General features: G+C 45.1%; 1 protein-coding gene across 14 annotated transcripts in view; it reads left to right on the top strand.

Moving 5' to 3' along the window:
* Positions 1–13,727: 13,727 nt before the first annotated feature.
* The window catches only part of DAPK1 (death associated protein kinase 1), a 228,989-nt gene continuing 224,604 nt past the window's right edge, over positions 13,728–18,112 (top strand). For 4 of the 14 annotated variants that reach the window (XR_014817705.1, XM_021064606.2, XM_084979752.1 and 1 more), the window contains exons 1-2: positions 13,895–14,083; positions 14,928–15,103. Coding sequence is in view for 7 of the 14 variants with exons in the window: in XM_021064606.2 (XP_020920265.2) it covers positions 15,042–15,103 (62 nt within the window). In the remaining 7 variants the exon portion in view is untranslated. Of the gene's footprint in view, positions 13,808–13,894; positions 14,208–14,413; positions 14,846–14,927; positions 15,104–18,112 lie in introns of those variants that run through there. The other 10 variants (XM_021064610.2, XM_084979758.1, XM_021064613.2 and 7 more) reach the window with 6 other exon arrangements.

The raw sequence follows: 18,112 nt of genomic DNA, 5'->3' as shown, positions 1-18,112 counted from the left end.
TTCAACCCCCAGCCTGGGAAGCTCCTCATGCCATTGGGTAGCCAAAAAAAAAAAAAAAGAAAGAAAGTCAAAATTGTTAAATGTGTAAAGATGGTCCCAATAAGAATTTGCAATCCAATGCCATAAAGATTTCTGGTCTACTGTTTAACCACACGAATCTATTGTTTCTCTCCAGGGCCTGGTACACTTCCACCCCATTCTTACCTTGAAAAAACAAGCATTAAAAAAAAAAAAAAAAAATCTGGAGTTCCCATTGTGGCACAATGGGATTGGCAGTGTCTTGGGAGTGCTGGGACCCAGGTTCCATCCCTAGCTGGCACAATGGATTAAAGATCCCATGTTGCCAAAGCTGTGGCTTAGGTGGCAACTGAGGCTCGGATCTGATCCCTGGCCTGGAAACTGAATGCCGCAAGGCAGCCAAAGGAGAAAAAAAAAAAACCATAGCTGAATGCAGTATTTGGAGAAAAAAAAAATCTGATTTTATCAAACATATGTAAGACCCACAACTCCCACTTTTTATTTTATTGACGTTCTTGTGTTCCATACTGCCTGACAGTCACCTAACAACACTTTTCCATTTGTGTTCTTTCCATCTTTTTTCATTTTTTTGTTTGTATTTTTACGGAGGCACTTACAGCATATGGAAATTCCCAGGCTAAGGGTCGAATAGGAGCTGCAGCTGCTGACCTACGCCACAGCCACAGCATGCAGGATCTGAGCCAAGTCTGTGACCTACACCACAGCTCACGGCAACGCCAGATCCTTAACTCACTGAGCAAGGCCAGGGATCGAACCCATGTCCTCATGGATGCTACTCAGGTCCACTGACCGCTGAGCCTCGACGGGAACTCCACAAGGCTGATGAATTTCAAAGTCTCTTGTCGCTTTAAGGACTTTTCTCAGAGAGAAACGGGAATCAGCTCAAACCTTCTTGGTCAGATAGCAGAAACTTGGCCCATGCTATTTAGCCCCAGAAAGTCCTTCCAAACTCTAAGAAGGTCAGCATGATTATTGCTGATGAACTGTTTAATTAATGCTTATTTTGTTCAACATGCTATTTTAACGAGAATTTATGATAGTATACACTTGCATTTTATGTGATGTACATATGTATACACAGAGATCTGTATCAGTGGAGTGCTGTGGTGATGTCTACAGCGTATTTCTGCCCGTTTTATTAGGCTTGGAGCATAATTTTATGGTTCTGTATTCTCATACAGTTATTGTTGCTGAGCTTTGGTTTTTATGACATGTTTCTGTTTACTGCCATGGTTTATTTCAAGCCAAATCCTTGGTCAGCGGTACAACATCCAATTATTATTTTTAAAATTTATTTTAGTATAGTAAAGCTGATTTACAATGCTGTGTTCATTTCTACTATACAGCAAAGAGGTTCAGGTATATATATATATATATATACACATTCTCATTTATATTGTTTTCCGTTACAGTTTATCACGGGATACTGAATATAGTTCCTTGGCTATATAGTAGGACCTTGTCGTTTATCCATTCTATATATAATAATTTGCATCTACGAATCCCAAACTCCCACTCCATCCTCCCTCCCCCAACTCGGCTCCTCCTTAGCAACCACAAGTCTGTTCTCTGTGTTTGTGAGCCTCTTTTTCTTTCATAAATAAATTCATTTATATTATATGTTAAATCCCACATATACGTGATATACAGTTTTGGATTTTCTCTGACTTCACTTAGTATGATAATCTCTAGGTCCATCCATGTTGCCACAAATGACATTATTTCATTTTACATCTGAGTAGTATTCCAAGATATATACAACCTCCAATTGGTGCATTCTTGCTACAGAAAATCATTACCTGTTTATACCGTGGGCTGCCCAATGCTCTAGTTTCCTGGAATGCATTTGGGTTAAAAGCAAAAACGGTGTGTATATTAGAACATTATTGTAGTGAATTAATTACACCAAAAGGCAATTAATCCAGGCAAAAATATTCACTATGTGCCATCATGTACCTAGTACCATGTTTTTTTGAAATACTCTAAAACATATGAAACATAGACTTCTAACACTCAACGTGCCTACAAGTATTTTAAAAGCTTATATAAATCAAATATCTCATCAAATGGGCAAAACCTATTTTAAAAAGGTATATTTGTCATTTAAGACATATTTAAGTCAACTAAAATGTCATTTTTTTAATATATGAAAGAATCTATTTAGTTAACATTTGAAAAATTAATCACCTTTGCAAAGAGTTAAGATAGGATGGAGGAGGTGGGAATCCATGGTTTTTTAAACATTAAAAGAATCAGATATGGAGTTCCCGCTGTAGCACAAGGGGATCAGAGGCTTCTTGGGAGCCCTGGGATGCAGGTTCGATCCCGGCTGTGCCCAGGGGGTTAAGGATGTAGCTTAACTGCAGCTGTGACTTAGGTCACAACGATGGCTCAGATCTGATCCCTGGCCTGGAAACTCTATATGCCGAGTGGTGGCCAAAAAAGAATTTAAAAAAAAAAAAAAAAAAAAGAGTGAGGTAGTCTGGAAAGAAGGAAGTGACGTGGGGGTGTGCAGAAGAGGTGGAGAATGCATTTTCAACTATTGTGCCTTTTTATTGTATAACCTTGATTAGGGACTGTTCTTATTGATTGCAGTTGGAGAGCTCCCTTGCGGGGATTTCTTCTAGGAAACATAAGCAGGAAATTTCAGAAAAACCGGTGGATCCTTTCTTTAAGAGGATTCCTCAGAAATACAAAATATGGCTACTTCTATATATAAAGTAAATAAACAACAAGGACTTCCTGTATAACACAGGGAACTGTACTCAATATTTTGTAATAACAGATATGGGCAAAGTGTCTGAAAAAAATGGATATATGGATATGTATAATTGAATCACTTTGCTGTACACCCGAAAGTGGACACAATATTGTAAATCAACTTCAGTTTAAAAAAAAATGTGCCTACTTCGATTTTTTACTTTTATTTTTTACTTTTTAGGGCTGCACCCAAGGCATATGGAAGTTCCCAGGCTAGGGGTCCAATCGGAGCTGCAGCTGCCGGCCTGCACCACAGCCACAGCCACTCAAGATCTGAGCTGCATCTGCAACCTACACCGCAGTTCACCCCGACACCAGAACCTTAACCCACTGATCGAGGCCAGGGATTGAACCTGTGTCCTCAAGGATCCTAGTCGTGTTTGTTATCTCTGAGCCACGACAGGAACTCCAAAATGTGCCTGCTTGTAAATCTTTGTTCCTTGGGTCTCTCTTATTCACCATTATCCTTAATTAAATGAATGAGTGAGCATTTAACTATTAGAAGTAATCCTGGATTCCTAAGAAGTTATAAACCCAGTGCTTACTGTTCTTAAGCAGTATTTCCTCAGAAATTTCCATCATGTTGACATTTCTTTTTTTTTTCTTTTTTTAAATTTATTTATTTATTTATTTATTTATTTTTTTGTCTTTTGTCTTTTTTTGTTATTGCTGTTGTTGTTGTTCTTGCTGCTATTTCTTGGGCCGCTCCCGCGGCATATGGAGGTTCCCAGGCTAGGGGTTGAATCGGAGCTGTAGCCACCGGCCTACGCCAGAGCCACAGCAACGTGGGATCCGAGCCGCGTCTGCAACCTACACCACAGCTCACGGCAACGCCGGATCGTTAACCCACTGAGCAGGGGCAGGGACCGAACCCGCAACCTCATGGTTCCTAGTCGGATTCGTTAACCACTGCGCCACGACGGGAACTCCTGACATTTCTTAAAAGTAAGAAAATAGCAGAGATACTTAAGCAGCAAATTAAATTATGCCCATTATGGGAGTTCCCTTTGTGGCTCAGTGGTAATGAGGATTTGAAGTCGATCCCTGGTCTCGATCAGTGGCTTAAGGATCCGGCTGTGATCCTTAACTGTTAAGGATCTGTGAGCTGTGGTATAGGTCGCAGACATGGCTCAGATCTGGTGTTGCTGTGTCTGTGGCATAAGCCTGCAGCTGTAACTCTGATTCAATCCCTAGCCTGGAAAATTCCATATGCCATTGGTGTGGCCCTAAAGAGAAAAAAAAACAAAAAACAAAAAAAAAACATTATTTTTATATGGTTTTTTGGAAAAGAGTATATTTGGACATAGTAAGTCTATATAAGCAAAAAACATCTTTTTTTTTTTTTTTTAGGGCCACACCGGCAGCATATGGAGGTTTCCAGGCTAGGGAGCAAATCGGTGCTGCAGCTGCCAACCTACAACACAGCCATAGCAATTCAAGATCCAGGCCGCATATGCAACCTACAGCACAGCTCATGGCAACACCAGATCCTTAACCCACTAAGCAAGGCCAGGGATCAAATCCATGTCCTCGTGGATACTAGTCCCAATGAGCCACAACGGGAACTCCCCAAGTTTATAGGTGTGTAAATTTATGAGAATGCAGCATTGAAAGGGTCAAAGATTATTGCTTTATTTCCAAATCTTCAAACTGACAGAACCCTCTGGAAAAATCTATGACAAGTTTGTCTTTTTTAAAAAGCAATGTTTCTATAAATCCTACCAACTGCAATGAATAAGGCTGTAAATCACTTCACTGGTTTGAGTAATGGGACATGTATTTCATGAAACCATGCCAAGAAACCTGGAGGCTTTCATTTATATTGAATCTTCTCTCATATTTAATACCTGTGCACCCAAAAAAAGATGAATTTTGATACTGATTCAAAATATTTTTACCATAATTTTTTCTGAAAGGAAAATAAGTAGAAATCAATGATAGTAACTCTCATGGTTTTAAAGAGGTTCATTAGTCACCAACAGAGGAAAAAAAAGCTAGAAGCAATAAAAATAGATAGAACTACCTTCCACTAAATCAATGTGGCTATAAGATCAGGGTTTTTTGTTTGCTTTGATTTTTTTTTTTTTTTTTTTTAGGGCTGCACCCTCGGGATATGAAAATTCCCATGCTAGGGGTCGAATCCAAGCTGCAGCTGCCGGCCTATGCCACAGCCACAACATTGTGACATCCAACACCACATCTTATGGCAACGCCGGATCCTTAACCCACTGAGCAAGGCCAGGGATCGAACCTGCAACTTCATGGTTCCTAATCAGATTTGTTTCCGCTGCGCTGCAATGGGAACTCCCATAAGTTCAGGTTTTATCTGTAATTCTGACTGTGCATCCAGTTCTAATGGATGAATAATGTCAAGTGCTTCCTTCAGAATGAATTATCTTTCAGTCTTGCTTTAAGTTTGTTTGACAAGCAGGAACTCTAGAGTTCCCGTCATGGCGCAGTGGAAACAAATCCGACTAGGAACCATGAGGTTTCGGGTTCGATCTCAGGCCTTGTTCAGTGGGTTAAGGATCCAGCGTTGCCGTGAACTGTGGTGTAGATAGCAGACTCGGCTCGGATCCTGCATTGCTGTGGCTATGGTGTAGGCCGGCGGCTACAGCTCCCATTAGATCCCTAGCCTGGGAACCTCCACATGCCATGCGTGCGGCCCTAAAAAAAAAGACAAAAGAAAAAAAAAACCAAAAAAACAGAAACTCTTTTGAATGTTCCCTTCTTCTCCTTCCCAGTTATATCCAAATGTTCTCGTCATCAACATCTCTAGGGAAATGTTGTCAGATCTGGTGGTTAACTGCACTCAAAAGCCAAGAGCAGGAACTCTGTGGCAAGAGAAGAGTACATACTATGTAAACACTGCCTTTTCATTGACTAGTAAAATGCATGATGGGTACACTGCTTAGAGACACCCGTATGTACCTGTAGCTAGGAACCTGGCTGACAGTCTTGGCCATGAGTTTCATAAGTGCCGTTCCACGTTACCAACCCTTTTTTTTTTTTTTTTTTTTTTTTGTCTTTTTCCTATTTCTTTGGGCTGCTTCTGCGGCATATGGAGGTTCCCAGGCTAGGGGTCGAATCGGAGCTGTAGCCGCTGGCCTACGCCAGAGCCACAGCAACGCGGGATCCGAGCCACGTCTGCAACCTACACCACAGCTCATGGCAATGCCGGATCCTTAACCCACTGAGCAAGGGCAGGGACCAAACCCGCAACCTCATGGTTCCTAGTTGGATTCGTTAACCACTGCGTCATGACGGGAACTCCTGTTTTGTTTTAGGTAGTATCAGAACCTAAAAGAGATTGGGCCAGGCATAAAAGAAATCAGGCTAAGGGCCAAGGTAAACCTGTATCCCCAGATGTTTACTGTCGCCTGTAGCCTTTCAGACCCAGATCAGTGATTTGTATGTGTGTATTTACAACCCAGCTTTTGTTTGTTTGTTTTTATACAAAGGATTCACTGAGCAGTTAAGGATGCATGCAGTAATTGAACATTGTGGGAAAAAAATGAATCAGAGGAAACATAGAAGTAGACAAGTAGGCAAAATCCATGCCATGGGGTCTGAAACTTGCAGTCCCGAACTCCAGTTCAGAAGGCCAGGCAGGTAACCTCAAGCCCTAATCTTTAAACCCTTGCACTACAAAAAGGCTGTGAGTCTGGGGCAAGGGTGGCAGAAGGGGTCGGAGAGATGCTTCACATAGCTCACAGTTCAGAAGGAGGTGTGTAATGTGCACTTGTGATTTTGTTTGTGGATTTTCAATTCTGTTCTAGAAATCAAGAAAATAAATGGGATGGCTGAAACTCACAAGATGTGTTAAGCACAGATAAGGAAGTGAGTAACCTATTGGACCCAGAGGACAAGAAGTATTCATGATGTACTATACATGTAGGAGGCACTGGAGACCCTCAATATTCAAGAGGTATTTGTGTGTGTGTGTGTGTCTTTTTAGGGCCGCACCCCAGGCATATGGAGGTTCTCAGGCTAGGGGTCCAATTGGAGCTGCAGCCCGCCGGCCTATGCCACAGCCGCACCACTGCGGAATCCGAGCTGTGTCTTCGACCTACACCACAGCTCACGGCAATGCTGAATCCTTAACCCACTGAGCAAGGCCATGGACCGAACCTGCGTCCTCATGGATACTAGTCGGGTTGGTTAACCACTAAGCCGTGACGGGAACTCTTACTCTGCTAATTCTTAATCTTCTTTCATCTGTTTTAGCAGGATGTCAGCTCCTCTAGGAAACTTCCCTGAAAACACAGGCTCACCCCTCCTGTCACCTTCCATCCCTGGTCTTTACTTGAATTAACTGCCCTCCCCTTTGTGTTTCCGAAGCAATCTGCCTGAGGTGGCGGAAGAAAGAGATGACACGCTGAAATTCGGATGATTCCAGGAGGTGTGTTAAAGGCACAGGGGAGCCATCGGGGATGAAGCAGGACCCCCAGGTTAGTCACGTGGAGCTGCCACCACCTCTAGGTCCGAATGAGGTAGGAGGTAGATGGGCCCTGGGCTGAGAACAGCTGGAACTTGTTAGGCTGAGTAAAACGGGGCTTGCTTCTCTGTGACACCTCAAGGAGAAAGTCGATGGCAGGAGCTCTGCTGGCGTAAAAGGATAAGATGACCCCACCAATCACTCCTGGGGTCAAGGAGACGTCCCCAACTGCACATGTGCAGAAGGACTCCTGGTGATCAAAAAGGGATGGGGGTTATGGCATCCTGATAACCATCCTACAATCCTTTGCTCTGGAATCCATCTTGGCCAAAAAATGTGCACCCTTGGAGTTCCCGTGGTGGCTCAGTGGTGAACGAATCCAACTAGGAACCATGAGGTTGGGGGTTCGATCCCTGCCCTCGCTCAGTGGGTTAAGGATCTGGCGTTGCCGTGAGCTGTGGTGTAGGTCACAGATGTGGCTCGGATCCCGAGTTGCTGTGACTCTGGCGTAGGCTGGCGGCTGCAGCTCCGATTCCACCCCTAGCCTGGGAACCTCCATATGCTGTGGGAACGGCCCCAGAAATGGCAAAAAGACAAAAAAAAAAAAGTGCACCCCTATCAAGGAGGGCGCAAGGGTCCAGCCAGATGTGAGAAATAAAACAAGGTAACTGGTCAAAGGAAAACAAAGACTTGGAAGAACTGTCCCATATAAGTGATTTAAACCACCTCTTTGGTGCGCTCTTTATTCAGGGGGATGCCCACACCCACACTCCCCCTTTGGGTGTGTATTACTGTCTTGCTTCTGTCTTAAACCAACTACTTCTCTGTGTGCTCTCCCACGTGTTGTACTGTGTCCATAATAATAAACCTTGTAGGTGTTCCCATCCTGGCTCAGTGGAAACGAATCTGACTAGCATCCACAAGGACCCAGGTTCAATCCCTGACTTTCCTCAGTGGGTTAAGGATCTAAAGGTGCCGTGAGCTGTGGCGTCGATCTGGCGTTGCTGTGGCTGTGTCTGTGGCCGGTAGCTGAGCTCCAATTGGACCCCTAGCCTGGGAACCTCCATATGCCGAGGGTGCAACCCTAAAAAGACAAAAACTGAAAGATAATAAAAAAAGCAACCTTTGGACATGCTTTTACAGTCTTGGCCTCCTTGAAACATTCTTGCTTTGAACAGGGGCAAGAATCGGGGCAATTCTGCTTTTAGTCTCTAAATGTCTAGTGGCTAGAATTCCAGGTTTTTGCCCAGGCTGCCCAAGTTCAATTCCTGAACAGAGAATTCAGATCTCCCTTCAAGTTATCACTCACTGCTATCCCTCCAAAGTCCTAGACAGACTAGGAGAGAGAGCAGGTACCAACCCCGGGCCAAGAAAGTCACACAGAAGAGTTCACCTGGTGAGAAGCAGTGTGACCTTTGTTTGATAGTGACCAAGCAAACTTGTAGTGAGAAAAGTAGGACAAAAACTACCCTGGCTTCATTCTCCTTCCTTCTCCTTGACCTCAGGCCAGGTTGCCCATTGGCCAAACTGACCTGCAGCCAGAGGACAAGGGAGTGAGTTAAATAATCTTAGCGCTCAGGAGTTCCCTTCATGGCTCAGTGGTTAACGAACCCAACTAGGATCCATGAGGATGTGGGTTCAATCCTGGCCTCACACAGTGGGTAAAGGATTCTGTGTTGCTGTGAGCTGTGGTGTAAATCAAAGATGTGGCTTGGATCTAGCGTTGCTGTGGCTGTGGTGTAGGCTGGTGGCTACAGCTCCAATTGGACCCCTAGCGTGGGAACTTCTATATGCTGTGGGTTTGGCCCTAAAAAGCAAAATAATAATAATAATAATAATCTTACAGCTCAGTCTGTTGACCTGTAAGGGTGGAGAAAGGTAGATAATACATCTAGAGAAATAAATGGATTATATCTACACCACCACATTCTAATGGAATTGTCTCTTTGCTCTTTAGTCTCCCTCACTGGACTAAGTTGCTTCAGGACAGAAAATGTTTTACTTATCTTTGCATCCTTAGTATCTATACTAGACAATAAATATATATCAGAGAATAAATGCTTATTGATTGATTCAGAGAATATGGTAAATTGGACACTACTTGGAGGATTGTACTTTCTAACCTTGCCATATGCTTCCTGGAAGCCAGGGGCAAATGGAGAAGAGAGTGAGCTCTGTAATTTTCATTGTCTAATTTAATCAGGAGTGATACATTCTCTTAGCACTCAGTGCTAAGAGGAATTTGTCAGTCATGTGACTGTCTACTTAAGAGGCATGCAACTGTATAATGGGCACTCTCTTCAATAGGGAAACCACAGGTACAGAAACATTCTTCATGAGGCCATTTAAAAATCATTAGCCCTTGGGAGTTCCCTGGTGGTTCAGTGGGTTAAGGACCTGGCATTGTTACTGCTATGGCTCAGATTGCTGCTGCAGTGCAGGTTTGATCCGTGGCCAGGAACTTCTGCATGCCATGGACGTAGGCAAAAACAAGCAAATAAACCAAACCAAACCAACAAACGAAAAACAAATCTCTTTAAAAGTATATATCTATTAGCCCTTGATAAAAGCCAAAGGCAAGTTATTAAAAAATAACCCATAGAGTCCCCTGTTGTGGCTCTGCGGTAACGAATCCAACTAGTAGCCATGAGGTTTGATCCCTGCCCTTGTTCAGTGGGTTAAGGATTCGGTGTTGCCGTGAGTTGTGGTTATAGGTCATGAGCTATGGTGTAGGTCACAGACACAGCTTGGATCCTGTGTTGCTGTGGCTGTGACATGGGCCAGCAGCTGCAGCCCCGATTAATCTCTAGCCTGGAGACTTACACATGCCACGGATACAGCCCTAAAAAGACAAAACAAAAACAAAACAAAACAAAAAACAACAAAAACCCAAAGGTAAACTGAGCTAGTGTGTTTCACTTTGATTTATCTTAGAACATCTTGCCCAAGAAATGGTTAAGCCTCAGACTTCAAACTTGACCCCCCGAAATAAATCTCCAATACAGTCCTCTATGGATTCTCTCTTCTCTCTTCAGAGAATGAAAAATATCAATGGAGAAACTCAATGCACCAAGGGAACCATGGGTCTATGAGAAGGCAGAAGCCTGGGTCCCTGAATGACTATGTGGAGTAGAGCCCTTTTTCTGGTCCCTGCAAACATCTGTGCTGAGAGCAAGAAATAAACCATGAATGTGTCAAATTTCCGAGATCTGTGGCATTTTATAGCAACAGTTATTTTACCCTGATTAATGCAGATTTAAAATAATGTCCTAAATTCTCTACTTGAGTCTGTTTTAAATGTTATTACCACGATTATCATAAGCCATAGTCCATAACATCATCAAGTTCTTTTCATGGAAGTCCCTTACAGCTTGAATCTCATAATTTCAGGATTAATAGTTTAGTTATCCTCCATGGAAGAGATGTCTTTCAAAGTTCTTCTTGCTTGGAACATGACAGAAAATGTAATATCAACATTCTGGTGTCTCTTACAATGTACAAGGTCCTGTTTCATGCATTATCTCTACTGAATCTCCCAGCAACTCTGAGGAATACACCGGGTCTATTATCTTCCTCATTTGGCAGGTGGTGGAACTGAGACGAAGAAGGTGTAGTATAAAGTGGAAAAAACCAACTGATTTACAGAGTTGTTTGAAGATTAAGCAAGAGATAATTTCATCTGCCTGGCATGTGGTACACATTGAGTTAGGTTTTCTTATGAGTTATCTATTGCCTCTAATAAACCACCCCAAGATAGTGACTTAAAACAGTACCAATCATTTATGCTACTCACAGAACTTGGGCTGTGAAGACACGAATAGCTGGGGGTGGGGGTGGGGCTGGAACAGCTGGCTTCCTTGGGCTTCTCTCTGTGGTCTCTCCACATGGCAGCCCCAGGGTAACCATGGCAGCTGAAGGCTTCCAGAGTGAGTGGAGAGAGCAAGAGCAAGAGAGTGAGCAAGAGAGAGTTTTAAGCAGGCAGAAGCTCTAACTCCTTATGACCAAACCTTAGAAGGATGTTACACCGCATCACTTGTACAGTTTCTTAGAATCAAGCCACTCATGCCAACTCGTATTCATGGGGAGAATTAGACTCTGCATCTTCATTGAATGTCTGGGCACATTTCTCTCTCTAAAATGCTTGCCTAAATTAGGGCAGACGTGAAACTCAGAGGAAAGGGACCCAGCCAGGGTCATTCACAGCTAGGGTTGAATGGTTCCACCCATACTGGATCCAATTTTGTGACTCCCAAGCCCTGCCTGCACTTTTTTGCTACTGCAGAAGCTCTCCTGTGATCAGCATGTAGAAAAGACATGCTAGGGAGTTCCCGTCGTAGCTCAGTGGTTAACGAATCAACTAGGAACCATGAGGTTGTAGGTTTGATCCCTGGCCTTGCTCAGTGGGTTAAGGATCTCGCGTTGCTGTGGCTCTGGTGTAGGCCAGCGGCTACAGCTCCAATTAGACCCCTGGCCTGTGAACCTCCATATGCTGCGGGAGCAGCCCAAGAAATGGCAAAAAGACCAAAAAAAAAAAAAAAAATGCTAGTCCCCAAACGGAGCCAGTCCTTCTCATTGTCTTGGAAAACACACATTTATTTCACAGGAAAAATATTACCCTTAAAGCAGTCATCCATCAGCATTTTCGAATTTTCCAAGAATCTGTTTCCCTCCAACAGATGTATTCAGTTGCATTTCCCCCAGATGAATCATTTTTTTTTGTTATTATTTTTGACTGCATTTCTCACCTCTTCAGATCCTTTTGTATCAACTCTCAAACGAACCACTTATCAATTTCCCAATTTGGAATCTTGATTCCATCATCATGAACGCATGCCCTTCCTTTGGGCCATTGAATGAACTGTTCTTTAAAGAGGAAGGTCTGACATAAAGCATAAGAGCTGATGGGCATTCCCCGCCCCCTTCAAAAATTTTTGTTGACCTAAAGAGAGTGTAAACCATCTCATTTTAGAAAATCTGGAAATTTGAACCATGACATGGCTCTGAAATCTCAGAGGGTTTACAAAGTTTTAGTAATTCTCAGTTCTCTGAAGGAGCTTTTCAGTTTTAGTGATTCCCCAGCAGTTCCTATGGGAAACATCCTTTCTGTTCCCCCTACTCCAGGGCTTGGTGGAGGCATGGGGTAAGAAGTAGAGTGTATGGAAAGGGGAAAAAAAAAAAAAAAAGATAAGAAGGAGTTCCCGTTGTGGCTCCGCAGTTAGCGAACTGGACTAGCATCCATGAGGACGTGAGTTCAATCCCTGGCCTCGCTCAGTAGGTTAAGGATCTGGCGTTGCCCTGAGCTGTGGTGTAGGTTGAAGGCACGGCTTGGATCCTGCATTGCTGTGGCTCTGGTGGCTATGGTTCTGATTGGACCCCTAGCCTGGGAACCTCCATATGCCATGGGTTTGGCCCTAAATAGACAAAAAAAAAAAAAAAAAAAAAAAAAAAAGAAGCAGAGAGTATGGATAAGGGTCTCCAGTAGACATGGGGTCTCTGTGTAGAGCAGCACAGCCCACTGAAATAGAACTGCAAACCACACAGGTACTCATATTTTCTAGTATCTGTATTTTAAAAAGGAAAAGGTGAAATTAATTTTGATAATAGCTTTTGTTTAACCCAACACATCCCAAATATTATCATTTGAACATGCATTTAATATAAAAAATATTCAAGTCTTGGAATCCCATGTGTATTTCACCCTTCTTGGACTCTTCATTTGGGACTAACCACATGTCAAGTCATCTGTACTCAATACCATATTGGACAGCACGCATAGACCTTTCGTTTCTGCTGCTTCCTTGGGCCTCTGAGACCTAAAACCTTTCTTCTCTGGTTTCATACCTTCTTTTTTATTTTTATTTTTTTCATTTTTTGGCCACCCTGTACATCTGAAGTTCCCAGGCCAGGAGTCAGATCCGAGCCATAGACGTGGCCTTAACTGCAGCCGCTGCAACACTGGATCCTTAACCCGCTGTACCGGCCTATGGGGGAATCGAACCTGCGTTCTTCCCAAGATGCCGCTGATCCAGTTGTGCCAAGGCGGGAACTCCTCATACCTTCTTATAGTTCAAATCCCAGCTCAAAAGCCCTGTCCAGGAGGGGAACGCCACCTAATGTGGCCCACTCCCGCCCTGTCATTCTCTATCTCATTATCCTTCAATTTTGTCTCCATAGAATGGATCTAAAGTGATCTCGTTTATTTGCTTACATATTTATTGTCTAGCTTCGCCACCATAATGCAAGTGTCACGAGGGCAGGGATTTTTTTAAACCTATTACGCTCCCTGTGATTTCCTGGTGCCGAGCACAGTGCCTGGCCCACCCTAGGCGCTCAGGACACATTTGCAGGACATTTCCCTGGAATCCCGCCAAAGGAGGCAGGTCTCGGCGTGTCACAGGTAGGGCGCCCACGGTGCGCGCGGCCGCGATGGCTGAGCTCCCCACGCGGGTGCGGGGTGAGTGGGTGTGTGCGGGGGTGTGCGCGGTAGAGCGCGCCAGCGAGCCCGGAGCGGGGAGGAGCAGCCAGCGCAGCACAGCACCCGCAGCAACGGCCGGGCCGGGCAGCTCGGAGGTGGGTGGGCCGTGTCGCCAGCCCGCCCGCGGGGTCCCCCATTGGCCGCCTGCCGGCCGCCCTCCGCCCGGAAGGCGGCGAGGAGCCGAGGGCTGCTCTGCAGCTGGAGCGGGAGAGCTCAGCCGAGCCGACGCCGGGCGGACGCGCGCGGGATCAGCGTCCTCACTTGCTGCCTCCCTGCGCTCCCGCCGCCGCCCCGCTCGCTCCCGGCGCTGGCGCCTACCGTTGGCCTCGGACAGCGCTCCGGAGGGACCCGGGCAGCTCCCGGGCGCCCGGGTGAGTGGCCGCGCGCGGCTCTCCGGCTCCTCCCGGGCCCCGCCGCCTGCTTTTGCTTTCGCGGCCGCGGCGCGGCGGGGTTTGCCCCGGCAGCCGCCTGGACCACCGGGAAGGCCGAGGCGGGGTAAACTTGACTGCGGGGAGAAGTGGGATCACAGTCGGGAGGGGCCCCCGGCCTCGTGGGTCGGGTGGAAACAGGTGGCGCGGGCCGGGCGCTTTGTGTCGAGGCGCGGGGACCGGGAGCGGGCGGCCGCGCCTCCCTCGGCCGCTCCCTTCCCTCCCTTGCTCCCCCGGGCGGCCGCAAGCCGGGTCGGCCGGGTAACGGAGCGGGAGTCGCCAGGAATGTGCCTCTGGGGACTGCGTGACTCGAGGGAGGAGAGAAGGTGGCCGGGGAGGTGCGGGAGCCGAGAGGTGGCGCGGGGGCTGCACCGCCGCTGCAGGCAGGAGAGGGATGCTTCCAGCGAGCAGTGTTCGGCCCGGGCGAGGGCTTCATTCTTCCGCGGCGCCCCTGGAGGTGGGGAGCTGGGTGGGCGTGTGTGTGCAGAGAAAGAGGAGGCGGGGAGGCCAGCCACTTCCGGAGCCGATTTTGATCCTAGCCCAGCGCCTTGCTTTCGGGGAAGCGGACCTTGGGGTGCGGTTGTGCTCGGCCCCACGCGTGCGCGGGCGATGCGGGGCTGGGGGCGTCCCTGGCTTGGGTTTAACAAAGAGTGCTCCTCTCCACCCGGAGGGGAGGGGCAGCTCCGGAGAGGTGGTCTTCAGCAAGTGGGTCTTAGCCCTGGGGAGAGGTACTTCCTTTGGGAGTTGTCATTTTGTTATTCTTATTACCTTTTTTTTTTTTTTAAAGGACGGGACTCTCATGCATGAGGGGCCCACGGAGGCGCAGGAGCAGGAGCGGTGGTGATGGTTTGGGAAGCGGAGCTGAAGTGCGCTGGGCTTTGGTGAGGCGTGACAGTTTATCATGACGGTGTTCAGGCAGGAAAACGTGGACGATTACTACGACACCGGCGAGGAACTTGGCAGGTACTGGGGGTGACGGAAGCGCACGCTTCTGGGTTGTGCGAATGCATGTTATTGCAGGCAGTGGGCGGTAAACAAATGCAGTTTGAAATCAGGCGTCTCCCTTGCCCTTCCAGGAGACGCGCAAATTATAGAGAAAAGAGTTACTAACCCAGTGACGACCAGGGACCAGAAATAAACGACCTAATCCTGGGGGCTGGGGGTGGAGGGGCGATTTCAGTGTTAGATTATGACACAGGGTGTATGAATCAAGACTCCTGGACAAGAGATTTAATTGTCTGCAGTAACTCTTGTCAGCCGTGGTCCTTCTGCCAGAATAAGGCAGAAGCTGAGATATAATTGTGGCTGGAGTTCGCTCTTATGTGTGATTTAGATGAAGTACAAACTGATTAATAGGCTTATTTTTAAAAGCTTAAGACTTGCCCTTTTTCTGAGTTTTCAAGAGTGATATGCACAAGTATAGGTAGGTCACACATGGAGACTTGTCAGATGTTGAATTGGATTTTGAAACTTCCTTGAACCATGAATTTAATTACGTGGTTGGTATCAGTGGTTGCTCTGGTTTCATTCGCAACGTTAAATTTTTAACAAATCCCTGATTGAGAGTCTAATATGGCTATCTGGATTCAGAGCATACTTCCAGTGCTGTGGGAGGGAGCTGTGATTCTGAATGTGAAGCCTTTCAGTTCCAGGTGAACAAAGAAGGATTTCATTGGGGGCCTCCAAGGGCTGGATGGGTTTCCCTTTCACCAGGGATTTGACAGGGTAGGTAGTGCCCTGGTCTAACTTTAGCAGAAAAGCCAGATTCCACACCCAAATTTAAATTCAACATTGGGAATTTGACTGCAGCGTATTTATGTTGTGAGTCAAGTAGATAAAAGGATCTTTAAGCAAACAAAAAAGTATGTGTTTATTTCCATGTGTATCAAAATACATCTTTTTTCATAGACCCCTGATGTCCCCTGATTCAGTGCTTCCTTTTTTTCCCATGAAAAGGAAATTCAGAAACACCCACACCCTAGATTACCTAACAAGAATTGTGAAAGTTGATTTTCACTAAAATGATTTTTCAAGTGATAGTTCAGAAAGGAAGTGACTTTTTAAAAGTTGCTGTATCAGAATATTTCTGTCCACATTTAGTATGGACCTGAAGTCATTGGGGGCTCATGCCTAAGAGGAGCTAACTGTATGTTGGGGATTTACTGAGTGACTAAATGAAGGGAGCTCTCAAAAGTCATATTTTGGTTGTACAACTATAAATATAATAAAATTCATTGAATTATTTTTAAAAAGTCATGTTTCCTGGATATGTTTAAGGTTATGGTTTAAGGGCATGTGGTTGAAATACTTTGTTTACCTAGAATGAAGTCACTTTATTCCTGCGTGGTTTTCCTTTGGTAGCAAGGGAAAAAGGTGAAAAAAATATATTTTAATTCTGTTTGTGTAGTGTGGCCTGATTATATAAATTCTCTCCTAAAGAAGGATGATTCAAAGTAGGTGAGATGATTGCTTTATAGATTAAATATGTTGACCTTATTTTCGTGAAAATCTTTTGGTAGAATTATGTGTTATGAGAAGAGAAAAAAAATGAGGCCTCCCTGTGGCTGGTGAGGGAGTTTGTGATCTTTATTTCGTGGGTGTGATGACAGGCCCTCTGCCTCTTCGATGACAAGTGGTTGGCTCATTTGTCACTAGTATTTTGCTTTGATTTTGGCTTGTTCTACGTTTCTGTGTATAATTTTGCCCCGACTGTGCAAGACTAATTGACAGATTGTTTATTGAATACTTTATTGTAGGTGACCTGTGAGTTTGAAAGAAGTGCTCTGAAAAACTGGGAGGTGGAGATTTTTAAAAATAAAGAATGCATGCTGTCTGTTTGATCTTTTGTTTAGAAATGCAGTAATGGGTGGGGTTTTTTTTTTTCCTCCTCAAGTCTTATGCATTTTATGTCTGCTGGGAATTACCTCCTTCCTGAAAACAAATCCTGACATGAGATAGACATAATAGGAAAGATGCTGCTCTGTGTGTCACTGAGACAAGATGGGATGTGGAGGCAGGAGCTTAGTGGCAGAAAACAGAAATTGGCAGATATTTAACACAAAAGTGAGGTTGTTCTAAGCAGTGAGTTATAAACTATTCAACATCTGGGATGTAAGACTTTCCCTATCAGAGTTCCTGTTATGGCTCAGTGGCAAAGGAATCTGACTAGTATCCATGAGGATGCAGGTTCCATCCCTGGCCTCGCTCAGTGGGTTAAGGATCTGGCCTTGCTGTGAGCTGTGGTGTAGGTCGCAGACGTGGCTCGGATCCGTGTTGCTCTGGCTGTGGTGTAGGTGGCTATGGCTCCCATTGGACCCCTAGTCTGGGAATCTCCACATGCCATGAATGCAGCCCTAAAAAGACCAAAACAAAAAAGAAGACTTTCCCTACCTATCTTTGGCGGCAATCTAAATAACAGCTACTCGCTTACCTTGTAAATGTACTGAGTCAAAGTCCGTAGCTACAGGAGGGGAAGGTGGGTTTTTCAACAGGTAGGAAATAGCATTATGATTGCTACTGCTGTTACTTTACTTTTAGAAAAACAGAGAGTATGTATGTACGGGGGTGAGAGTGTGTGTGTGCCTGCCTGTCTGTCTGTCTATCTGTCTGTCTATGTATATTAGTGTGTGTCCTGCCCAGGACTACTGTCAAAAGCTTTCTGTCAATTCTAAAGAACTTAAAAAGTATTATGATTATTTGCAGTAGTGATAGAGCAGACAGGTATTCTGGTCCAAAATTGACTCTACAACTGGCTGGCTCTATAACCTGTAAGTGAAGAAGTCACCTACCTTCTCTGACCCGCTGGATCTTCATCTATAAAATGAGAGGCCTGGTGCTTAGTTCATGGCTCTTGTGAATGTCCAGTCATCTAAGCCATGTAAAAGTATTTTATCAGCAGTCAAGAGTTAAACAAATATTGATATAATCGGTAGGACTGGCCAGGACATGTGAGTATTCCAGGCATGATAATAA

This window comes from Sus scrofa, chromosome 10 (assembly GCF_054392235.1).
Source record: "Sus scrofa isolate SSC_HxYL_T2T_F1_AM1 chromosome 10, Sscrofa_HxYL_maternal_Yorkshire_Landrace_v2.0, whole genome shotgun sequence".
In the NCBI taxonomy this organism is placed as follows: domain Eukaryota; kingdom Metazoa; phylum Chordata; class Mammalia; order Artiodactyla; family Suidae; genus Sus; species Sus scrofa.
The sequence above is the reverse complement of the archived record's forward strand: the minus strand, read 5'-3'. Positions and strand labels throughout refer to the sequence as shown.